This window comes from Camelina sativa, chromosome 4, assembly GCF_030686135.1.
Source record: "Camelina sativa cultivar CO46 ecotype springtype chromosome 4, ASM3068613v1".
Lineage (NCBI taxonomy): Eukaryota > Viridiplantae > Streptophyta > Magnoliopsida > Brassicales > Brassicaceae > Camelina > Camelina sativa.
The window spans coordinates 29,635,352-29,658,068 of record NC_141883.1 but is presented as its reverse complement, the minus strand read 5'-3'; the positions used below and the strand labels follow the sequence as shown (position 1 = coordinate 29,658,068).

The following is a 22,717-nucleotide window of genomic DNA, read 5'->3' as shown; positions in this document are numbered from 1 at the left end:
ACTTACTTACTACTCACTAAGATCGAAAGCAGTAATAGTGGAGAGAAAGAGAAGGCATAAAAAGAATCTGCAAAATACAACTTTGAATCACTTAGAACGTTGCTACTCATGTACTGATGTAAGGACTATTTTTTTCTTTTCAAATCAGAACAACTTGAGACTTCAAACTCTTCATCTCCTCCTCATATCTGCTGATTTGCTGCGAACCGTCTCGAGAATCCTGCAATATTCGAAGAAGAGATACGAATGATCTCCTTCACGATTCTTACAAGGACTTCTTCCTATAACCAAGTCAAACCCTCCATACTCGTCCATAAGTCGCTCAATTGTATGTTTGTCTAGCTTTGAAACGTCAGTGAACTCTCTCAAGGTACCCTTCTGATCCGTTTGCGCCCAATAGCTTCTCAAGATGTTTCGATTTGCGTCTGAACTCTCCACAGACACAACTACATTCATTCGAATATTGAGACGATGGAGTGCGACTTCTCCACCGCCTATCCCCGTGAAGAGTGACAGAACGTTGATTCCATTCGGGAACAAAGGCTTGAGGACAGAAAAGTGATATGCAACAGTATCAACCTAAAGAAAAATGAAACCAAAAACACAAGTTTAGAACCAACCAAAGACTTTCAAACCAAAACTGAACTGACAGAGAGGTCTAAGTTATCGAATTATACCTGAAACGAGTTGCCTAAAGACTTGAAGCGCTCAGTTCTACTGAGTCCTCCTCCTCGAGTATGATCCTCTGGGAAGCCTAGAAGCTTCTCTATCTCATCTGGTTCAAGCGGGGCAAGTTTGTTCTTGCCAACCCAGACCAAATTCCATTTTCTGCAATCTTTGAGGACTTCTTTCTGCACACTTTCAGGCGGCTCTCCATCATGTTTCTCAAGCTTCTCACGTAGTCTGTTTGTAAGCGTAGCACTGCCAAGAAATGTGCCCAAACAGTTTAACTTCAGTCTTTCATCCCAAGTGGGCCACCATCTCTTGGTCACTGGAAAGGCTTCTTGGATGGTGTAGTGTGGTGGAGGTTGGATTTGGTATCTTTTATCGATTGGTAAGTTATGAACGTAACCCCTTCTCATTGCAGCGGCAGAGAGATACATAGAATCTACAAATTCAGGCATGATATCGTACAATTGGCTGGAAATCTTGGCCCAAGCACCTTTACTTGCCATTGCAACGTTCTCATAGTAAAAGTAGGGCGGGCCACGAGCAACATCTGGAATTGGGACTGGTCTTTTTGTCATAATTCCAGGTTCATTAGGGACACCAAACCCAGTCATCGGATTTGGTAGACGGATGAGCTCGTCATTGGCCATGGCAGTGTTCGGCTTTCTCTTTCTTCTTTGTGGCTCATTGTATACTCGCCTCTTTTTGCTGTTAGTTATAAGCTGCACAGTCAAAGAGTCATTGAGTCAAGCATGAAAAACTGCATAATCTAGGGAAAAGTTCACTGCCGTTTTGGTAATTTCTTCTATTTAGCCACACACAGTAACAACACAAATGAAGTCTACCACATACAGCAGCTGCAAATTGAAGTAATTACATGTTCTGAAAGAAAGACTGAACTACAATCAACACAGGCAAAAACACTAACGAGACTTGAGGAAGCAATTAGTAACATCAGTAAGTTCTGTGAAATATTGAGTAGAACTACAAAAGGCATCAAATTGTAATTTTCAAAAAGCATCTGATCGAATCAAAAAAAGCTAAGACTAAGGAAATCCAGAGTTCAACTTATCATCAATCATACTATCAGAGGTATAAGTATGCAAAGATCACAATCCAAGAGCTTTTTTAATTTGAAAACTACAGTTAATATCTACAAGAATGCAACACAAACAATGATCTCAGGCATTGATTACAAATATAAGACGAAGTTAACCAATCACACAATTTGAAAGCGGACAACTCTAGCTGTCTCATCGAACCGACCAGAATTGCAGAAGGATAATTCAATACTAACTTGATGGCTGTATTATGTTCTTCAAGAGACTTATTACCTCTTTTTTATCTTGTTGTGCAAAAAAATCATCGAATTGCCGTGCCATCTGAGCAGCACAAATGTAGTTTACGACCTCTTCCACACTTGCATCCTCTCCTGTAAAGTTTGAGAAGAAACGTAAATACTTGCAAGGATGCTAATTGGATTGATGAACAAGTAAACGTCTAACAAATATGAACAGAAAGATAAGAAAATTTTGAAGTATAATGATAATAATTAAGCGAGAACGTACCACATCTCTCTAAAGCTTTAGCAGCTTCTTCCCTCGAAAAGTCCATGTTGATCAAATATTGGAGTACATTCGAGTAGTTTGGTTTATCCTGTCATTTTCCAAAACAGATAAGAAGGCAACTTCTTAAAAATGTAAGACATGAGCATTGCATTGAAAGTTAAAAAATCTGCAGAAAATGTTATAACCAAGCAAAGGTCTGAAACTTGGATAGAAAAATTGTACCTCATCATCTGAGGATAATGAATAGAGATTGTCATCATCATTAGTGTTGATGTTCTCGTCTTTTGTTTCGCTCATTTCCTCTACCTCCTAAAGAAACAGTAACGACCTTCTATTACATGGAAATACTATATTTTCATGTCGATATACTATTTAATTTGTAATGTTTACTTACCGCATAAGTAAGAAGTGCATCTGTTAACTCATCAACATTTTCGTCTCCTGCATATTATCAAGGAAAGTTCAATAAACCTCATTAAAAGATTTCCCAATTCCTAGAAGAAAAAAAAGAGCAAAGAGATATGTCATTACCGTATTCTTGTATAGCTTTTAACACATTTTCCTCAGGAAACCCCATCCCAATAAGATAATCGAAAACTTTGGATTTTGAAGAACTAGGTTCATCGCTTGTCTTCACAAATTAAAAAAAAAAAAAGGTGGAGTTAAGATTATATACAAGCAAACAAATTGTGACCATGCACATGATTTTAGGAGACTCACAGAAAACTTGGAGAGCGTTTCAAGAATCAGAATAGGTTCTGGATTTGGTCCTGCAAATTATTTAACATTTCATCCATTGACAGAATTCAGAAATGCATATCTCAGATATAAACACAAATCAGAAATAGACTAATCACCAGTTTCTTCAATTGCTCTAACCATGCTTTCACTTGAAAATCCCATCTCAATAAAACTAGCAAACGTCTCATCAGAGATTCCCTTCTGAATCACAAAAAAACGCGTGAAAAAAAGAGACAAGTTAAGAATAGCAATTGTTCTTTAGAATTCAGTAAGCACTTACACTAGCAGGTCCACCTAAGGTTTCAGACACAGAATGCATCGGAGAAGATTGATAGTTATCAATCTCAAATTCATCATCCGTAGTCCAAATCACATCACTGTCATCATCACCACTAGAAAGTTCCACCTAAAGCAACAACATTGCACAAACATTAGAAAACTTTGAACCCTTACCGTTTTTCATTTCCAGATTTACAACTATCTGATAGATATAACAAAGGTGGTGACCTTACCATTTCTGCAGCAAACGTCGATGTATTTACCATTACTGTTCCCCAACAACAAACCTGAGAGAGAGCGAGAGAGATTAGTTGCTTTCTAAATCAAAATCCTTTCAATAAAAAATCAAAATCCTCACTGAAATCTTTAAAACAGAAGAGAGCGAGAGCTAGAGAGAGAGAGAGAGAGAGCTAGAGAGAGAGAGAGAGAGAGGGAGAGCTCGGCTGCTTCTGGAGGTTTTGGTACAGCTAGGTTTCCAGCTGAGTAGGCAAATGCGACTGAGCAGAACAAAGTTATCCGGTCAAATGAAACCCTAAAACGAAGACAAAAAGGAAGACTGAGAAATTTTAGCAGAGGCCTACTCTGAATCAGAGACTAGAGGAAACAACTAGAAATGGTGTGTTTTAAACATTTTCACACCCAAATAGAAAATAGAAACTTTTTTGAAGAAGATGAAGAAGAAGAGAGTCAAAGCTTTTTTTACAGAAAATTACAAGAAAAGCCAATTTCTCATTCTTTCCTCACCGTTGAAGCTCATATTTTGGTTATTACTCAAAATTACCCTAATTTCATATACATTATGTAAAATTTATCTGATGATTCACCTCGTCGTTTAAAAAATAATAATAATTCTACTTTTTTATCTACATTTATTGTTAATTTCATACTCAATTTTGTTAACAACATCACAAAATGGATTTTATAGAAATTTGTGGTCACATCTATGAAATTTTCAATACCTTAGTGTTCTTTGAGAGAATTATGAGAAACTTTCGGGTGAAAAATTGTAATTAAAAAAGTTAAAGAGCCGTACAGAAAAAGAAACGAAAACAAAAAATGGGGAGGATATATACAAAAGGGGGGATTTTGCGTGGTCGCCAAAATGGTAAAATCCATGGAAAAATGGCTCTTTCATACATGTACCATATATAATTTGTTGCTAATGCCAATTTAGACCTATATAATTTTTACCTCTATAATTTGCTAATGCCAATTTAGACCTATATACTTTAATAAAATTGAAAGTTCAGGCATGTACGTTAACGGATGGTGACACAGACTCTACGTGTATTATGATGTGACATCGTAATCGTGGAATGACGTCGTTTTGGCTCTTTTCAATTCAAAAGAAAATGGTAAAATGATGGTTTTGAATGGTAGCATAAGAGATGAATTTTTGATGATGGGTTTGTCTGGCAGAGTAGAACATGGATCTGTCTATGATGATGTTTTTGTTAAAATAAAACTTATGACCTATAATAATTTTAACATATAACATAACCAATTGATCCCACAACTATATTCAAAAGTACACATGTACAATTGCAAACCTAAAAACTTATTGAGAGTATCATCATTTTTGTAGTTATGCATAAATAAATCAAAAGTGGTCACCTTTCCTAAACATATGGAACTTGGTCAGGGCTAATTAATGCCTAATGGCGATATGCAGAGGATGTTATAGAACATTGCTATTCCTCTGATGCTTTGTTATAGGTATTCTCGAAGGGTTTAGAATTGCATTGTGCACCCACACCAGCTCTCTCTCTATCTCTTTGCAAGCACCTCTCGAGAAAAGTGTGAGATCATATCATAGGGTTTTTTTTTTTTTTTTTTTTTTCTTTTAAGTGTTGTGTTGTCTTACATGATTCTTGCGGTCCTCCAATCTTGTAAAATGATTGTCTCTTTCCTAATTTTGGCGGTGTCCTAATGTAGTATTTTCGTGATTTTGGTGAATCTACCTTGTGAAAAATGTGACTTATAAAGAATCCAAAAGACGTATATGTCTAAATATGTGGTTAGCTAGAATTGATAATACCTTGTAGCTAGCTTCCAAGCGGCTATCCAACTCATTGTTTGAACCTGAACGCAAATCCCCATGTTTATTTATCCTTTTAATTATATTTATAACTAACGATCCGTGATTGCATATTTGCATTGCAATCCAAAAATTCAAACTAACGTGTAGATAATCGAAGTGAAAAAAAACTAAAAGTTCATAAATTATCTTTAACATAAAAAGTCATAAAGATGTTAAAATTCTGATTAGTTAAATTTAGGTTTTAAACTGAGAATTCCGGCTATATATGTAGTGGCAAATCTCGAGACAAAGAAGTCGGTTGCTCATAGAGAATTAAGAAACCAGTCGAGAACATGATCTTACTATATATTGTATGATATTTATGATGGTGCTATACTATAAGATTAGTAAGTAAGAAAGAAAAAGCAATGCATCAAATGAATTATTTCTTAGCTTATAACAAAAAAGTTTATAAATACTTTAAGTTACTAAATAGTCAATCAACTATCAAGTTAATAGTGTGAGGCTATGAGGTGGGAGAGAGAAAAGAAAATGATGAGTGATGCAGAGGTGGGAGAGGAGACATGCGTGACGGGAAAGAGACTCAAAAACGACACACAGTTGGAAAGTGAAGCGATAAGATAGGCTAGAAGACAGCATTATTATTTTTTTAGGTTTTTTTGATCAGAAGAGAGAAGTTTCGAGGGAGAGACGACAGAGACGACAAATAACGAAAACCCTTCCTTCACTCCAAAACTAACACAAATGCAGTCAACGTGCTTTTAACATGTGGATTACCAAATCCTTCCCACTCTCTTCCTCTCGTGCTTTATTTTACACTCGCCATTTATTATATATCCACAACTTACCAGAAAAAATAATTTATTTACTAGTATAAAATTTGTTAGTAAATTGCCGACCAAAAAAATAATTTGTTACTAGTAAATTTATAAACCGACGAAGGTAAAGAGAGTACAATTTATAAGCAAAAACATATACCTATCTTTCTGCCTTTAACATAATATTCCAAAAGGAAATAATTAGGCAAGAATATTCGAGACTAAAAAAAAACCTGATAATGTACAAAGGACCTACATATAATCTAGACTCCTAAAAATTGGATTAGATACATAAAGTCATGATCTCCTAAAAGTCAACTCCCACAAGTATTCACTACCAAATTAAGGTAAGACTATAAAACTAGAACGTCGTGCACATGCTTTGCTATAGTATATACTCTTTCTAGCCCCCACCTCAAGTGCCAAACCAAATGAAAGACAAAGACAATGGTCGACATAATATGCATGTGTGGGGAGGAATTCAGAACTCCTCTGTCGTCTTCTTTTAATTAATCTATAATTTGAATTTGTGTATACACTGAGTTATAAAATGATTATACAAAAGTCACAAAACAACTAGCAAAATATGTAAATTTAGAATCCCGAAAATACTTAGTATGATAATTACTATGCGCAATAGATTCTAAACTTTATAGATTGACTATATAGTATATAAAGTTTAAACTTATTGTATAGATTGACTTCATACAATAAACTTTATACTAAAAAAATTAAGAAAAAATATAGACTATATAAAAATTATGAATAAAATAAAATCTGCTTTTATTTATTTATTTCACCAGTCAAATCAACTATTTTTAGTCAATCATCTGATATTATTTCTGGATTAGAGACTTACTACTATATTTTTTTAAAAATAATTAAAAAAAAAAAGAAGAATCAAAATTAGGAAACATAACAAAAGCACATCATGATGGTCATAAAAGTTATTTTAGCTACAGTTAGTAATAAAGTTATTCAAAATAATCTCTCTAATTTATTTATTTATTTATAGATTTGTTCTTTATTAATAAAGAAAGGAAAGAGATATACTGAATTTTGGATTTAACTTTTAGGTTCCCCATCATCACATCACTAGTGTGTATGTTTAGCGACCACGCGCCGTAGACGAAGAAGACGGAAGCAACCCACACCTTCCTCCTCTTCCTCTCTCTCTTTGTCTTTAAACCCCTCGTCGTCTTTCTCCCGCATCACTCCATAGACCATAACCCCTTTCTTCTGAATCTCTCTCTCTCTCTCTCTCTCTCTCTCTCTTTCCTTCTTCATCATCATCTCCCCAATTCGTAACCCTAAAAACTCAGATTAAACAAAATGGCTGAACCAATCACGGAACAGCCTCCACCACCTGCTCCGGACCCTAATTCCACCCACCCTCCTCCTTCCGATTTCGATTCCATCTCGATCCCTACGTTCGATGATCATTTCGGCTCCGATCAGACTCCGATTGGTGAACTCATGTCCGATCTGGGTTTCCCCGATGGTGAATTCGAGCTCACTTTCGACGGTATGGACGATCTCTACTTCCCCGCTGAGAACGAGTCGTTTCTCATCCCTATCAACACCTCTACCCAAGAGCACTTCGGTGATTTCACCCCCGATTCCGAAGCTTCTGGAATCTCCGGTGATTCTCTTCTTCTCCCCACCACCAAAGATGATGCCGTTACAACTTCTGGTTGCTGTAACCGTGAATCTCCTAGGGAGGATTCTGATGATCGATGTTCCGGTGCTGATCGTAGCTTAGATCTACCGACTCCGTTGTCCTCTCAGGGCTCGGGTAATTGCGGTTCTGATGTCTCCGAAGCTACGAATGAATCGTCTCCTAAATCAGGTAACGTTGTCGTCGACCAGAAGGTTAAGGTGGAAGAAGCTGTGGCTACTACTACGACTGCGTCTATTATTACCAAGAGGAAGAAAGAGATCGAAGAGGATTTGAGTGACGAGTCTAGGAACAGTAAGTATAGGAGATCAGGGGAGGATGCAGACGCAAGTGCTGTAACCGGCGAGGAAGATGAGAAAAAGAAAGCTAGACTCATGAGAAACCGTGAAAGCGCGCAGCTTTCGAGACAGAGGAAGAAGCATTACGTTGAGGAGCTTGAAGAGAAGGTTAGGAATATGCATTCCACTATAACGGATTTGAATGGCAAGATGTCTTATGTCATGGCTGAGAATGCTACACTAAGGCAGCAATTGGGAGGTAATGGAATGTGTCCGCCGCATCATCCACCACCTCCGATGGCAATGTATCCACCTATGGCTCCAATGCCTTATCCATGGATGCCTTGTCCGCCTTATATGGTCAAGCAACAAGGGTCTCAAGTGCCTTTGATTCCCATTCCTAGGTTGAAACCACAGAATCCTCTTGGAACATCCAAGGCAAAGAAGTCGGAGAGTAAGAAGAGTGAAGCTAAGACCAAGAAGGTCGCCAGTATTAGTTTTCTGGGGCTTCTGTTTTGTCTATTTTTGTTTGGTGCATTGGCTCCAATTGTCGACGTTAATTTTGGAGGAATTAGTGGTGCCTTTTATGGGAACTATAGGTCTAATTATATTACTGATCAGGTTTACAGTCAGCATAGGGATAGAGTTTTGGATGCATCTCGTAGTGGTGCTGGTACTGGGGTTTCTAATAGTAACAGCGGGATACATTGCGGGGGAGATTCTGATCAAGGAACAAGGAAAAATATATCTGCAACAGAGAGCTCTGTACCTCCTGGAAATGGTAGTGAGCCTCTAGTTGCATCACTCTTTGTTCCGAGGAATGACAAGCTTGTGAAGATAGATGGGAATTTGATTATTAATTCTATATTGGCGAGTGAGAAAGCCGTGGCTTCGAGAAAGGCTTCTGAATCAAATGAGAGGAACGCTGACTTGGTGATTCCGAAAGATTATTCCCCTGCACTGCCTTTACCTGACGTGCGAAGGACCGAGGAAATGGCTAAGCATCTCTACAGATCTAAGACTGAAAAACAGAAAGCTCTATCCTCTGGCTCCGCTGATACTCTGAAGGACCAATTCAAAACAATAGCAGCCAACGGTGAAATGCAGCAATGGTTTCGTGAAGGTGTTGCAGGTAATTCACGGGTTTCTCATGTTACTTTCTGTTCCCTTGACTTGATTATGTATACTAGTCCTTGTTATATCTTGACTTTTGACAAAATAACACTTTAATGAGGCTTAACCTTCAGCAAATCTGTGGTCATGAGTAGATGCATCCAACAATCAGATTAGATATTAACTATGAACATGTGACATTGTTACTCATATAGATTATAAAGAGTAGATCTAGTGTTTATTTCTCTTCGCTCTTTTCTGCATAAACTTGAGGCACAATAGTAGCTTAAAGTCTTACTGACACTTGGTTCACTATTTAACACCACCTTTTTTTTGTTAAATGACTATATTGTAGGGCCCATGTTTAGTTCAGGGATGTGCACGGAAGTGTTTCAGTTTGATGTCTCCTCAACCTCTGGAGCCATCATTCCTGCAACTCCAGCAACCAACGTCTCTGCAGTACACAGTAAGAACACCACAGACACACACAAGAGAAAGAACAGAAGGATCCTTCGCGGTCTTCCCATTCCACTCCCGGGATCAGATTTTAATCTCACCAAAGAACACCAAAGAAACAGCAGTAGCAAAGATATCAAGCCAGCCTCGTCGATGGTTGTATCTGTGCTTGTCGATCCGAGAGAAGGTGGTGATGGAGATATAGAAGGGATGATTGGGGGTCCAAAATCACTGTCCCGAGTTTTTGTCGTCGTGCTTCTAGACAGTGCAAAGTATGTAACATACTCGTGTGTCCTGCCTCGATCAGGAGCTCCTCATCTTGTGACCACTTAAAAAGACTTTTGAGAGGATTGAAACATATTTCAGCAGGTCTTCTCTCCTCTAGGCTTTTTGTATGTAAAAGAATAAATACCCTGCTCTTTGGTATCATCAAAGTAATATCCATAGCTATTTATTTACCCGTTGTCCGGCTATTTTTGTTTGTTTCCAGATGTAGAATCCGAATGCTGTAACTTTTTTTTTTGTTACCTTTTATAAACTTATATAACCTTAGAAAGTTTTGCATTACAGATCAAACTTCACAATTACATTGCAAAAGTTGGTGTGTACAAACTCCATTAGCTGAAAACTTTACCGAGACAAAAGTGCCTCTTTAACTGAGTTTGACGGAGAGAGATTGGATTAGTTCAGGTTCGTGAACCTGAGCTTACTTTTTAATTAATTTATTATTTGTCAGAAGAAAGGAGAAGTGATCATATTATTTTTAAATGTAACAAGTAGGCCTATGAACACGTGAACTTCCCTCATTGCAGAACATAAAAAAGGAAACTTTACCTCTCTCATTGGTTCCTGCTTCTCTTCTTTATCACTGTACGCTTCGTTTCATCAAGTTCTTTCTTCATAACGCTCGGATCCGTTGGAGACGACGAACTTGAACTTTCTATTTTTCTTATACTATAAATTGTTTTCTATCATTCGTTTGCCCAAAAGCTATGAGGCTCACACCACCACCACCAACAGCTCCGCCGCTATGAATCCTTCTCTCCCAGGTACATGATTGGATCTATCTATTTAGAACGATTGATTTCACTGCTTTGCTCTAGTAACGTTATCACCTGATCGGAATCAAATTCATTTAGGTAGATTTATAAATTTCTAGATCGATTTAGCATCGATTCATTCCTGTAACTCTAGTCCAAATCTAGTCAAGCCCCCCTCAAACGTTACTTGAGCTGATGATATCTTCAATTTTTTTGTTTCTTTGAATATGTGATGTTGTTGACCAGGTCAACAACAGAGGTCAAAGCTCCAACAAAAATGGAATGCGATTGTTTTGAGACGCATGTGAATCAAGATGATCTGTTAGTGAAGTACCAATACATCTCCGATGCGTTGATCGCTCTTGCATACTTCTCTATCCCACTCGAGCTTATATACTTCGTCCAGAAGTCTGCTTTCTTCCCTTACAAATGGGTCCTTATGCAGTTTGGAGCCTTCATCATTCTCTGTGGAGCTACACATTTCATCAACCTTTGGATGTTCTTCATGCACTCCAAAGCTGTTGCTATCGTCATGACTATTGCCAAAGTCTCCTGCGCTGTTGTCTCGTGTGCGACCGCGTTGATGTTGGTTCATATTATCCCTGATCTTCTCAGTGTCAAGAACCGGGAACTGTTTCTCAAGAAGAAAGCTGATGAGCTAGACAGAGAAATGGGTCTTATCCTAACACAAGAGGAGACTGGTAGGCATGTTAGGATGCTTACTCATGGGATTAGAAGAACGCTTGATAGACATACTATTCTAAGAACCACTCTCGTTGAGCTTGGTAAAACTCTTTGCCTCGAGGAATGTGCCTTGTGGATGCCTTCTCAGAGTGGTCTTTATTTGCAACTTTCTCATACTTTGAGCCACAAAATACAAGTTGGAAGCAGTGTCCCTATTAATCTGCCCATTATTAACGAACTCTTCAATAGCGCTCAAGCGATGCACATTCCTCATACTTGTCCTTTGGCTAAGATTGGACCTCCTGTTGGGAGATATTCTCCTCCCGAGGTTGTTTCTGTCCGTGTACCTCTTTTACATCTCTCAAATTTCCAAGGCAGTGACTGGTCGGATCTCTCTGGCAAAGGTTACGCTATCATGGTCCTGATTCTCCCAACTGATGGTGCAAGGAAATGGAGAGACCATGAGTTAGAACTCGTAGAAAATGTGGCGGATCAGGTCCATCTCTTCACTTGTACATATCTTTGGTTGTGTGCCAAGTTGCATTACCAGTCTTTTAATTTTCTTTTGTTTTTGTCCCCTGACTCTCACTTCATTTAGGTGGCTGTGGCTCTCTCACACGCTGCAATTTTGGAAGAATCCATGCACGCTCGGGACCAGCTTATGGAGCAGAATTTTGCTTTAGACAAGGCTCGTCAAGAGGCAGAGATGGCAGTACATGCTCGAAATGATTTCCTAGCTGTCATGAACCACGAAATGAGGACACCAATGCATGCCATCATCTCTCTGTCTTCTCTCCTCCTTGAGACTGAGCTGTCTCCAGAGCAGAGAGTTATGATCGAGACGATACTGAAAAGCAGCAATCTTGTGGCCACGCTCATCAGCGACGTTCTGGATCTTTCGAGATTGGAAGATGGGAGCTTACTCTTGGAAAATGAACCATTCAGTCTCCAAGCGATCTTTGAAGAGGTAACTATATCCCTCATATTGACCTGTGAAGTCCATTTATATGTCTTAAATAAAAATAACATGGGAACTTGGAATCTGCAGGTCATCTCTCTAATAAAGCCAATCGCATCGGTGAAGAAACTATCAACGAATCTGATTCTATCTGCAGACTTACCAACTTATGCTATTGGTGATGAGAAACGTCTATTGCAAACTATTCTCAACATCATGGGCAATGCTGTGAAATTCACCAAGGAAGGCTACATCTCCATAATAGCCTCTATCATGAAACCTGAGTCCCTACAAGAATTACCATCTCCAGAATTCTTTCCAGTTCTCAGTGACAGTCACTTCTACCTATGCGTGCAGGTTAGTCCTAATCTACATATTATTAGAAACAAGAAAGTTAAGCTTCTTAATGTGTCCTATATGTAACAATCTTGGTGCAGGTGAAGGACACAGGGTGTGGAATTCACACGCAAGACATTCCTTTGCTCTTCACAAAATTTGTACAGCCTCGGACTGGAACTCAGAGGAACCATTCCGGTGGAGGACTCGGGCTAGCTCTCTGCAAACGGTAACAACCCAAAGTATATATAAGTTATTAAGCATATGGTATCACAAATAGCTAATTGTTTGTTGATGGGTGTCTCTGGTTAGGTTCGTGGGGCTAATGGGAGGATACATGTGGATAGAAAGCGAAGGCCTAGAGAAAGGCTGCACAGCTTCCTTCATCATCAGACTCGGTATCTGCAAAGGTCCAACCAGTAGCAGTGGTTCAATGGCGCTACATCTTGCAGCTAAATCACAAACCAGACCGTGGAACTGGTGATACACTACGTTGGAAAGACATGTTGTGACTTGTATTGAGGAGAGACTAGAGACTTTTTAATTACACAGGAGCAAGAGAGAAGAAAATACACGACCGCACGGTCTGATCTAACTTACTGGATTTTGTTGGATGGAATATGTAAAATAAAAATACTATATACGGGGAGAGGTACCTCATCTTTCCAGAAGATTTTATTGAACATTATTTTAGAAAATACGTTTCGGAACCAGTATTGAAGAAATATATCAGTCTTCACGAAAAGAGCAACATACCTTACTAATCAAACCTTTTATCTAAGATAAACTTACAACTCAAAGTTACTTTACTCATCACACTTCTCAAATACATAGCAAAAAGTCGGTGACAAGAAAGATGCCCTCTACAATAGAAACTAAAAACTCAAGGGGAGAAAAAGTGATCAGTTAGCTGAATTCATGGTTTGAGCCAAGGGAGCATCGGTGATAGCCATCTTCATGCCGGGAGGATATGAGCCGCTTCTACGTTCTTGAATCTCTCTGTATTCTTGGCAAATGGCACACAAGTGACAGAAGAAGTGTGTAACAAAATCCCCACATGGAGCCTCCTGCATCAAAGATTGTTTACATCAGTCAGAAACGCTGCACAGACCAAATGGAAGCATATATGTCCATTTGAGTAATTCGTACCTGTAAATTATACTTGGTTCTTAATGACCTGCGGTATCCGCAAGCATAACATGACACAAAGCATCCCGGCAGGCCGAGTAACACGCCATTTGTGGCAAAGCAGCAAATGGTGTTGACCAAAGCCCATGAAATGCAATGAGTTAAGCAGGGTCCTGCAAATGTTCCAGACCCCAAAAACTCTGCGTTTTTGCCAAAGATATAACATGGACAGAACAAACCTATACAACCTGTGCATCCAAAAACAAACCGCAGTAAGTTCTAAAGTTGCTCTCAAAACAGTTGTCTAGATGATGATGATCTTTACCAAAAACAAGAAAACATAATCACGTCCAAGAGAAGTAAGTAGCACAAGGAAAGCTCAAGCAAATAAATCGTGGCAAAATTTCCTGCACCAAAGTTTCAACACCTAAACTTAAGTTTCTTTCCCAACCAACCTATTCAAGAAATGCAAATGGTTATCCTTCTAACCAAAAAAAAAAAAAACTCAGCAAGAACTATTAACTAGAACCACAAACACATAGGCAGGCATATCTGACAGGTCAATTCAAAGAGGCACCTTTAAAAAAATTGGTTCCTCAAGTAAAATGAAGGGTTTGGAAGACAGAGAGTAGCATACAGCTCTGCATATCGTCGAAGCAGGCGCATATACCAGATGACCATTGTCTCGGATCATCATCTTTTGAGCTTTGAGAAACAGCAATTTCCAGATTTGGAGTAACGGTCTTGACTTCAGCTTCAGAATCAGCTTCAGAATCTGACTGTCTTAATGGAACATAAGGTGGTGGCACGTAATGACCCGTTTCTTTCATCCTAATCCTCTGAAGCTTGTCACTTTCTTGAATCCAATTTCAAGAACGATCGTATACACTACCTCAAAGAAGAAAGATATATGTAACAAAATTAATACTTCGAATAGCATAAAAAAAAAAAGAAACGATTAGCGGGAAGAAGCAGAGAGACAAGATGATCGGAAAGGAGAACAGCACGAATCAGCATTAAAGGTCTTACCTGAGCTCGACGAAGAGAGGTTGGATTCGCATTACGAGGAAGAGAACTCAGATTTGCGAAAAAAGAGCTTACTTTTTTTTTTTTTTCTAGAGAGAGAGATGGAGTGAATTCTTGACCAGAGGCCACCAATTAATTAATAATCTGAAAAAAATATCTCAAAGTGTTAATTAGTAACTTTACCTCTACTACGCATTAATAATAATAATTTAATGTACTTTTTATTTATTAGTTGATGTTTCTGATCCAATTGTGCCAATCAATTCAGACTACTGTAAGATGAATGCTAATAATACCCTAACTATTGTTTAAAGTTTTCCACACATGTTCTGGATTTTTAGATTATAGAATAGCAAAAAAATAAAATCCAACAGTTTTGTTATTTTAAAAAAACAAAAATTAACCTTTCAATATAAATTTACATACAGTAATGTGTAATTATCGTTATTGGCCGTGATTTTAATACATATGAAGGTGAGCATAGAGAAAAGCATGAAATAATAGCGTATGGTCAAATCACATGTAATTGTTCTCATAATTTCCATTAATCAAAAAAAACTTTTGGAATTTTGTGGAAAATAATTCGAAAAATAGTATCGAGGAGCCAAGCCAAGCCAGCAACGATCTGTTTTTAGAGAAAAAGAGAGAGAGAGAGGTTCCTTCGAGACATTTTGTTAGCGAGCGAGCGGCTCACTCTACTTTGTCCTCCCACACAAAAAAAATAATAACCGTAAGGGTTTATCTTAGCCACCGCCTTGCTCTCGACGGAGGCGTACGGCGAAGCACGGTTTGTTCGACCTATCAGCATCACCGACGTTTAATCAGCTCAGATTTCGTTCCCCGAATTCGCGAAAAAAGCCGACTTAAAGCTGAATAGGAATTTAGGTATCCTAATTATTTTACGAGAGAGATATGGCGGAGGTTTCGATGGGAAGCAGTAGTAGCAGCACGGACCTGTCTCCCGAGGAAGAGCGAGTTTTTATTAGAGACATTGCTATTGCTGCTGAGGCTAACAGCAAAGAAGGCGATACCTTTTATCTCATCACTCAGAGGTATGTCAAAGGCTTTGATTTATTCCGCTCGCCTATTGTCACTTGTAGCTTTGTTGTTTATGATGCGTTTTCCCTGAGAGTTATATCTATCTCTTCGCCATTTTTGACTTTTCGTTTCTTAGTTAGGGTTTAGGGATTGGGTTAGTCTTGATTTTTTTCTCTTATGGTACTTCTTGAGTGTCATCTTTGAGAACAGTTTCTCTTTTATTACTTTTTTTCTGTCCAGATGGTGGCAAGGATGGATTGAGTATGTTAATCAAGACCAACCATGCAACACAAATGAGGGGTCTTCACTCTCAGAGCATTGCGACTCTGCTGGCTCAAGCACTCTAAAGAAGCCTTCTAGGATTGATAACTCTGATTTGATCTATGATTCTTCACTGGAGGACACTAGTAATACTAGTGAGATCATTGAAACACTCCAGGAAGGCCGCGACTATGTTTTGCTCCCTCAAGAAGTGTGGAACCAATTGCGTTCATGGTGAGTTTTAAGGGCATCACAATGGAACATTTATGAAACTGTACATCTCTTCATCTTGTGTGGGCTACATTATTTCTATGTCTATTCTAGTGCGTTCGACTTTCTTGCTTATCTTAGTTATGTTGGGTCAAGTTTAGATCATTTACCTCTAGTGTCTGTACCTCTACCAAGCTCATTTTGTATGCATCTGGTGTTTTTTAGTTGCTTATGCAGTTATGCTTAGTATAAAACTTATAACGCCATTCCTTGGGTTTCTTATTTACTACATCACTGTATTATGGCTTTTTTTCACTTCAAGTTATGATGGATTGTTGCTTCTGTTTTACAAGGTATGGGGGTGGTCCAACTTTGGCGCGGAGAGTCATTAGCTCAGGTCTCTCTCAAACAGAGTTGGCTGTGGAGGTTTACCCTTTACGTCTTCAGCTACTTTTGATGCCCAAAAGTGACCACAGTGCCATAAGAATAAGCAAAAAGGTACATCCTCTTTTCAGTTCTTTTACTTCATGGTCCTTCACTTTAAAATCTGAACTCATTTACTCTGCTACCTCGTTGTACTGTTAAAACTTTGTTGTGCAGGAAACTATCAGAGAGCTCCATCGAAGAGCCTGTGAAATTTTTGACCTCGACTTAGAGCATGTAAAGATCTAATATCCCTATGTTATCAAACATCCGTTTAAATGATAATTTTTTAATATTCTTTTCTTTCCCTTTCTCTTTCTTACGTGGGCATTTTCCATCGTATAGGTACGTATTTGGGATTACTATGGCCACCAAAAACATTTATTGATGTATGACTTAGATAAGACACTGGACGATGCCAACCTACAAATGGATCAGGATGTGAGTTCAGTTCTTTTTTTTTGTTTCCCTTAAAATGTTATCAGTTATATGCTACTTGAACGTCTGTCATAGTTTTCTGACATTGTTTCTGGGTATGTCAAGTTTGTTGTATATCTTTTTGGCCAATTGCTGCGAGGACAGAATGGATAATGCATTACAGTTCTCCAGTACTAAGTTAGCTGGAGTTCTTATTGCTATTAGGTTTTGGCTTTTGCAAATTTTGACCGCGAGGGCAACATTTGAAATTGAAATGATTATGCTTCAGTCCAATTGTTTAGTTAGCGCTTACGATTTATATGCTCTCTACTCTAATGTTTATCTTGTTCGGTATCCTTACTGACTCATTTAGTCTCCCACTCATTTACAAAAACAGATTTTGGTGGAGGTGGTTGACATCAATGGTACATTGTCAAGTGCTCTCATTCGATCTGCCCAAGAGAATGGATTGGTGGATGAAGACTCTACTTCTATTCTCATTGAGCCTTCTAAATCAAGCTTGGCAGCTGCAGGGGGGTTCTCTTCAAGCAGGAACACATTCAGAGGTGGTAGTTTAGAAGTTTCACAATCTTTTGATAGCACATACAGTAGCACTGGTGTCACCACAAGGGGATCCACAGCTGGCTTGACAGGGCTGCTAAATCTCGGGAATACTTGTTTCATGAATAGTGCTATACAGTGTCTGGTCCATACACCTGAGTTTGCTAGTTACTTTCAAGAAGACTATCATCAAGAAATAAATTGGCAAAATCCTCTTGGCATGGTTGTAAGTTCCTTGCTACTCATAAATCTGATGGATACATAAGTGTGTGCGTAGGTTTAAGTACATAGGTATGCTTAGAGCCTTCGACTTCATTTGTGTTTCCCGGTTGCAGTACTGCATGCTTGGGAGTCCCAAACATTCTTGATAGGCTACACCTGTAATAATGTTGGAATATATAAGATATTATATATCACTAAAAGTTGTAGGTTATATCTCCAAACAATATTTCATCATCAGTTGGTTAGGGTAGTATTCCTTGGTAGGTAATCAGTGACATTTTCTTGCGTAGATCACGAGCATTGTTTCTCTCTGAACATATGAGTTGTTGATTTCAGATCAATACTTGACTGCATTTGAATCATTGTGCACAGGGAGAGTTAGCTCTTGCATTTGGTGACTTACTCAGGAAGTTATGGGCTCCTGGGCGCACACCAATTGCACCCCGTCCTTTCAAAGCAAAACTTGCTCGGTTTGCTCCTCAATTTAGTGGGTACAATCAACATGATTCACAGGTTTGCCAGCCTAACCAGATATTTCCGTTAAGCTGTATTTGCATTGTAGCTCAAGGAATTAAGGCTCTCGTATTGCAGGAGCTTTTAGCGTTTCTGCTGGATGGTCTTCACGAGGATCTAAATCGTGTTAAGCACAAGCCATATATAAATTCTCGAGACGCAGATGGGCGCCCTGATGAAGAAGTTGCTGATGAGTTTTGGGCTAATCATATTGCTCGTAATGACTCAATAATTGTTGATGTTTGTCAGGTCAGATGCATATCTTTTAGAAAATCCTTTTCGGTTTATCGACTCATCTCTATGATATTGGGCATTAAAACTGATACTAGTATTATGGATTAGGCTTGCATTTGGTTTGACTCTATAACGGCCTAGTAATCTGTTGTATGGTCACTCAAATAATAGACACGAGTTACTGAAATTCCAGTCCCTCCTAATTTTTAGGGGCTCCGTAGAATCTAAGTTATATCAAAAGAGTTAGATTGTCCTAGTAAAAATACTTTGCAACTTTTTACAGAGACGCAGTGTTCTAAATGGGTACATCACTTGTCTCTCTGTGCATATTGAACTTAGTATTGAGACTTTATCCTAATCTCGGTTGTCTGAGTGCTAATACCATCCATCATATATCAGCTTTTCTATTAGGCATTTACTCTATTTTGTAACTGATATTCAGCTTGTGTTCAGACCCAGGATACATAGTTGGTTTTGTTTTGGTTTCAATTTCTTAGCAATGTGGGAAACTCATTCTCCTACTGTGTCTCACCTCACAGGGGCAATATAAGTCAACACTGGTTTGTCCAATCTGCAACAAGGTTTCCGTAACATTTGATCCTTTCATGTACCTGTCTTTGCCGCTTCAGTTCAACACAACACGGGCGATAACAGTCACAGTTTTTTCTTGTGATAAAACTGCCTTACCTTCCACAATCACCGTCAATGTTTCAAAGCAGGGACGTTGCAGAGACTTGATACAGGCACTAACAAGTGCTTGTTCCTTGAAGCAAACTGAAGAGCTGAAGCTTGCAGAGGTTTGTGGCTTCAAGTTTTTTTTTTAGTAAGATGTTGGTCTTTTGGCTTTGGCTTAACTGAGTTTAATATGTTTTTCGCAGATCCGGAATAATTTTATCCATAGATTATTTGAAGACCCTCTAACTCCATTGTCCAGTATCAAAGACGATGATCACCTTGCTGCATACAAACTATCAAAATCCTTAGAGAATACGACTTTGCTTAGACTAGTCCTCCGCCGTAGAGATCAGTAAGTTATATATATCTCAATCTATTTTGTATGAACTAATTCTTGGATTACTTTGGGATAATAACGTTCCGCTTTTATAATCAATATCTTTTGGTTTACTTTCTTACAACTTCAAAACTCTATTCTTTGTGGCCTCACCACTTCTTCAGCCTTTGATTTCTGACTAATTTTTGAATGCTTGATGAATGCTGATCTGAGGAAGGTTATATTTTATCATCTGTTTGTTCTCTTCTTTATCATCTTATTGTACCATGTTTCAGGAAAGCTGGGGAACGTGAAAGTACAGTACAGTTGAAACCCTGTGGAACGCCTCTTCTCTCATCAGCTTCACGTGGAGATGCGCTCGCCAAAGGAAAAATCCACTGCATCGTCCAGAATATGCTTTCACCTTTTCGGAGGGAAGAATCTGTGGGCGAAAGAGGAAGTTCTGATTCTAGCATCCCTGAGAGAAGGTCGGCTCGATTTAATAACTGTGAGGAAGAAGATAAAGTTGGTGGACTGAAAAAGGCCAAGAAAAGTAATTCCTCCGAATTGGGTGCTTCCAAGTTATCCCTGCAACTCATTGATGAAAACAATAAAACAGTTAATCTGCCAGACGATGAAGCAGAAGCTATTAAATTACCATCAGCTTCGGTGACTATATATTTGGATTGGGCACCAGAACTCTCAGGTATGTATGATATCACTTGCCTCGAGAGTTTGCCTGAAGTACTCAAATACGGACCTGCTACGAAGAAGGGTCGTTCAGAACCTCTTTCTTTATATGCATGTTTGGAAGCGTTTCTACGCGAAGAGCCTTTGGTGCCTGACGAAATGTGGTAAGCTGTCTTTTCTCCTTTTACTTCCTTCCTGTGGGCTGTGGTAGATTCGTTTGTGGTGGTTTGTGGTAAAAGTTGAAGTACACATTACTAAAAGATGATGAATGATGTTGAGAAATTGCTAGTGTCTATTACGGATCGAAGTTGAACACACTGTATTCTTGCAGTAGATTTTAGCCACTACCTTCTACTTAGTTGCTAAATCAATCAATGGTATCATTTTTTCTTTCTCTCTGTGTAGGTTCTGTCCGCAATGCAATGAAAGAAGGCAGGCAAGCAAAAAGCTTGATCTGTGGAGGCTTCCTGAGGTCTTAGTCATACATCTAAAGAGATTCTCATACAGCCGATCCATGAAGCATAAGTTGGAAACATTTGTTAACTTTCCTATTCATGACTTAGATTTAACAAAGTATGTAGCCAACAAAAACCTATCTCAACCACAACTATATGAGCTCTATGCCTTGACCAACCATTATGGTGGTATGGGCAGCGGACACTACACTGCACATATCAAGGTCAGTTTGAGCAACTTAACTTTTTCAATCTGTTTCCACTTCTGAGTTTGTTACTTCTCTTTTTAATTATCGAATATGGTCTGCAGCTTTTGGACGACAATAGGTGGTATAACTTCGATGACAGCCATATATCACATATAAACGAAGATGATGTGAAGTCAGGTGCTGCGGATGTGCTCTTCTACAGGAGGAAGTCTGATGCAGGCGGAAAAATGAAATAGTAGTAGTCTACACCAAACGACAATCTCTGAAACTTAGGTGCGGAATCCACACATCCACACTACTCACATGACAGTGCACCTTTTCATCTATGTACATTTTTTCTTTTAATATAATTTGAAAGTTTTACACGAATGGATATGCTATTCTATTTAGCAACATGACTATAATACTAGCATAGTAACTCGTAAAAGAAATTGGTCGCAACTTGTAACATAATGGTTTACTCTAATCTCATTATTATTTTCGTCATCTAGATTACATGTATGTATAATCTGACATATTGCACATATGACCATTCTACGTTGGATTCAAGCTTTAGATCAACTAAAAATTATGATAAGTGTTCGTAACAAAACTTAACAAACAAATAATAGCCCAATTACTGTATCATTCGTGAACTCATCATAGTGTAGGATCTGTATTCGTGTATCATCCTTATAAAGCAAACTGCCAAGCTCCATATCTTTAGTGTTTGTTTTTTTTTAAGGTCAACTTTGTTTATATGAATAATAATATAATGCTGAATTCTAAAGCATTCGTGTTAAGTTGATGAAATAAATAATTTGAGATGATAGAATTCTAATTTAATATATCTAAATAGGACTAATGGAATGCTTTAAAAGAAATACGAAAATAATTCTACTTCCATATATATATATATATATATATATATATATATATATTTCTATTTAACTTTTATCAACAAATTAATAGCTTTGGATATTTGGTTTTCTTGATAGAATTTGTAATCACAACAAGGTAAAAAACAAAAGATAAGCGAAAAACCATTCGTTCAATAGACAAATTACTAACTAACATAATACATTGATTGCATATGTCATGTTTTCGTTGTTTTTGGTGGGACTATCTTATTTGTCATGAACATTTACTGCACATGTCATGTTAGATTAGAATTTAGATAATTTTATCTTCTAACTAAATGAATAGATGTTTCTCATATAAGCTAATTTCCTTCATGTTAAATTTGATTAGTTAAGAAAACTATATTTTATATTAGATGTCATATTCTCTAGGCACCAGTCGACAACTTGGAACCCATGAGAGTAACAATTAGGTTTAGATCTACTGTAAATTAGTGGAAGTTGGGTACTCAATAGTTTAATTAACATAGATGAATCTTGTATTTCTTTTCTCTCAGTTGTTGTATAGATGTATTTGGCATAATACCAATATTGTTATTGTCACTGACACTTTAGATGATTAGACTCAGTGTATTGTTGCTGACAGGCTTTTAAATTAAGACAGATTTTGTTCTAATCTTCTATTATAAAATCTAGCTACAAGTTTTGTCAACAAATAAAAATCTGAATGTGGCTAAGATTTTTGAGCATAATACTTTGCATTAGTAATTGTAAATGGATGGCAAGACGGATTTGAATTTTTTTTAACCCCTCTAATCCATTAGTAGTTGTTGTGCCATTT

At 38.0% G+C, this 22,717-nt stretch overlaps 5 protein-coding genes across 9 annotated transcripts; 3 read left to right on the top strand and 2 right to left on the bottom strand.

Moving 5' to 3' along the window:
- Nucleotides 1-38: 38 nt before the first annotated feature.
- On the bottom strand, nucleotides 39-3,999 carry LOC104782583 (DNA (cytosine-5)-methyltransferase DRM1-like). Of its 3 annotated transcripts, XM_010507555.2 has the most exons (12): nucleotides 3,616-3,980; nucleotides 3,491-3,544; nucleotides 3,259-3,384; nucleotides 3,095-3,179; nucleotides 2,958-3,007; nucleotides 2,769-2,868; nucleotides 2,632-2,678; nucleotides 2,460-2,546; nucleotides 2,238-2,325; nucleotides 2,004-2,101; nucleotides 678-1,391; nucleotides 39-579 (listed from the first exon to the last, which is right to left on the bottom strand). In XM_010507555.2, exons 2-12 carry the CDS (start codon nucleotides 3,521-3,523, stop codon nucleotides 172-174), a joined length of 1,836 nt encoding a protein of 611 aa, XP_010505857.1. In that variant the 5' UTR covers nucleotides 3,524-3,544; nucleotides 3,616-3,980; the 3' UTR covers nucleotides 39-171. The 3 variants fall into 3 exon arrangements, with proteins under 3 accessions (XP_010505857.1, XP_010505856.1, XP_019100555.1); XM_010507554.2 differs by having other exon boundaries at nucleotides 3,491-3,999; XM_019245010.2 differs by lacking the exons at nucleotides 3,259-3,384; nucleotides 3,491-3,544; nucleotides 3,616-3,980 and having other exon boundaries at nucleotides 3,117-3,179.
- A 3,149-nt stretch (nucleotides 4,000-7,148) lies between these two features.
- On the top strand, nucleotides 7,149-10,197 carry LOC104782582 (bZIP transcription factor 17). The gene is made up of 2 exons (XM_010507553.3): nucleotides 7,149-9,204; nucleotides 9,541-10,197. The coding sequence occupies exons 1-2, from the start codon at nucleotides 7,449-7,451 to the stop codon at nucleotides 9,972-9,974; spliced, it is 2,190 nt and encodes a 729-aa protein (XP_010505855.1). The 5' UTR covers nucleotides 7,149-7,448; the 3' UTR covers nucleotides 9,975-10,197.
- A 19-nt stretch (nucleotides 10,198-10,216) lies between these two features.
- On the top strand, nucleotides 10,217-13,404 carry LOC104782580 (ethylene response sensor 1). 2 transcript variants are annotated; one of them, XM_087511069.1, is made up of 7 exons: nucleotides 10,217-10,331; nucleotides 10,454-10,690; nucleotides 10,928-11,861; nucleotides 11,964-12,332; nucleotides 12,414-12,680; nucleotides 12,761-12,888; nucleotides 12,972-13,404. In XM_087511069.1, the coding sequence occupies exons 3-7, from the start codon at nucleotides 10,959-10,961 to the stop codon at nucleotides 13,141-13,143; spliced, it is 1,839 nt and encodes a 612-aa protein (XP_087367195.1). In that variant the 5' UTR covers nucleotides 10,217-10,331; nucleotides 10,454-10,690; nucleotides 10,928-10,958; the 3' UTR covers nucleotides 13,144-13,404. The 2 variants fall into 2 exon arrangements, with proteins under 2 accessions (XP_087367195.1, XP_087367194.1); XM_087511068.1 differs by having other exon boundaries at nucleotides 10,422-10,690.
- On the bottom strand, nucleotides 13,322-14,985 carry LOC104782581 (protein PLANT CADMIUM RESISTANCE 10-like). Of its 2 annotated transcripts, none has more exons than XM_010507550.3 (4): nucleotides 14,817-14,985; nucleotides 14,425-14,675; nucleotides 13,809-14,035; nucleotides 13,322-13,726 (listed from the first exon to the last, which is right to left on the bottom strand). In XM_010507550.3, the coding sequence occupies exons 2-4, from the start codon at nucleotides 14,615-14,617 to the stop codon at nucleotides 13,562-13,564; spliced, it is 585 nt and encodes a 194-aa protein (XP_010505852.1). In that variant the 5' UTR covers nucleotides 14,618-14,675; nucleotides 14,817-14,985; the 3' UTR covers nucleotides 13,322-13,561. The 2 variants fall into 2 exon arrangements, with proteins under 2 accessions (XP_010505852.1, XP_010505853.1); XM_010507551.2 differs by having other exon boundaries at nucleotides 14,425-14,679; nucleotides 14,817-14,957.
- A 268-nt stretch (nucleotides 14,986-15,253) lies between these two features.
- On the top strand, nucleotides 15,254-21,523 carry LOC104782579 (ubiquitin carboxyl-terminal hydrolase 5-like). Its single transcript, XM_087511067.1, has 13 exons — nucleotides 15,254-15,865; nucleotides 16,092-16,346; nucleotides 16,676-16,820; nucleotides 16,923-16,982; nucleotides 17,091-17,186; nucleotides 17,560-17,949; nucleotides 18,318-18,458; nucleotides 18,537-18,707; nucleotides 19,232-19,489; nucleotides 19,571-19,719; nucleotides 19,980-20,537; nucleotides 20,779-21,052; nucleotides 21,139-21,523. The coding sequence occupies exons 1-13, from the start codon at nucleotides 15,726-15,728 to the stop codon at nucleotides 21,271-21,273; spliced, it is 2,772 nt and encodes a 923-aa protein (XP_087367193.1). The 5' UTR covers nucleotides 15,254-15,725; the 3' UTR covers nucleotides 21,274-21,523.
- The last annotated feature ends 1,194 nt before the right edge of the window (nucleotides 21,524-22,717 follow it).

What these genes read in the sequence shown, in the direction of transcription:
- LOC104782579 (XM_087511067.1), top strand. Translation starts at nt 15,726, where the DNA reads ATGGCGGAGGTTTCGATGGGAAGCAGTAGTAGCAGCACGGACCTGTCT. An exon ending in GTCCTCCGCCGTAGAGATCA is followed by an intron (nt 19,720 to 19,979) that starts GTAAGTTATATA and finishes ACCATGTTTCAG; the next exon opens with GAAAGCTGGGGAACGTGAAA. An exon ending in TTGGTGCCTGACGAAATGTG is followed by an intron (nt 20,538 to 20,778) that starts GTAAGCTGTCTT and finishes CTCTCTGTGTAG; the next exon opens with GTTCTGTCCGCAATGCAATG.
- LOC104782581 (XM_010507550.3), bottom strand. Translation starts at nt 14,617, where the DNA reads ATGAAAGAAACGGGTCATTACGTGCCACCACCTTATGTTCCATTAAGA. An exon ending in CTTCGACGATATGCAGAGCT is followed by an intron (nt 14,036 to 14,424) that starts GTATGCTACTCT and finishes TTGGATGCACAG; the next exon opens with GTTGTATAGGTTTGTTCTGT. An exon ending in GAACCAAGTATAATTTACAG is followed by an intron (nt 13,727 to 13,808) that starts GTACGAATTACT and finishes TCTTTGATGCAG; the next exon opens with GAGGCTCCATGTGGGGATTT.
- LOC104782582 (XM_010507553.3), top strand. Translation starts at nt 7,449, where the DNA reads ATGGCTGAACCAATCACGGAACAGCCTCCACCACCTGCTCCGGACCCT. An exon ending in GTTTCGTGAAGGTGTTGCAG is followed by an intron (nt 9,205 to 9,540) that starts GTAATTCACGGG and finishes ACTATATTGTAG; the next exon opens with GGCCCATGTTTAGTTCAGGG.
- LOC104782583 (XM_010507554.2), bottom strand. Translation starts at nt 3,523, where the DNA reads ATGGTAAATACATCGACGTTTGCTGCAGAAATG. An exon ending in TAGAGCAATTGAAGAAACTG is followed by an intron (nt 3,008 to 3,094) that starts GTGATTAGTCTA and finishes AATAATTTGCAG; the next exon opens with GACCAAATCCAGAACCTATT. An exon ending in AAACGCTCTCCAAGTTTTCT is followed by an intron (nt 2,869 to 2,957) that starts GTGAGTCTCCTA and finishes TAATTTGTGAAG; the next exon opens with ACAAGCGATGAACCTAGTTC.
- LOC104782580 (XM_087511069.1), top strand. Translation starts at nt 10,959, where the DNA reads ATGGAATGCGATTGTTTTGAGACGCATGTGAATCAAGATGATCTGTTA. An exon ending in TCCAAGCGATCTTTGAAGAG is followed by an intron (nt 12,333 to 12,413) that starts GTAACTATATCC and finishes TGGAATCTGCAG; the next exon opens with GTCATCTCTCTAATAAAGCC. An exon ending in ACTTCTACCTATGCGTGCAG is followed by an intron (nt 12,681 to 12,760) that starts GTTAGTCCTAAT and finishes ATCTTGGTGCAG; the next exon opens with GTGAAGGACACAGGGTGTGG.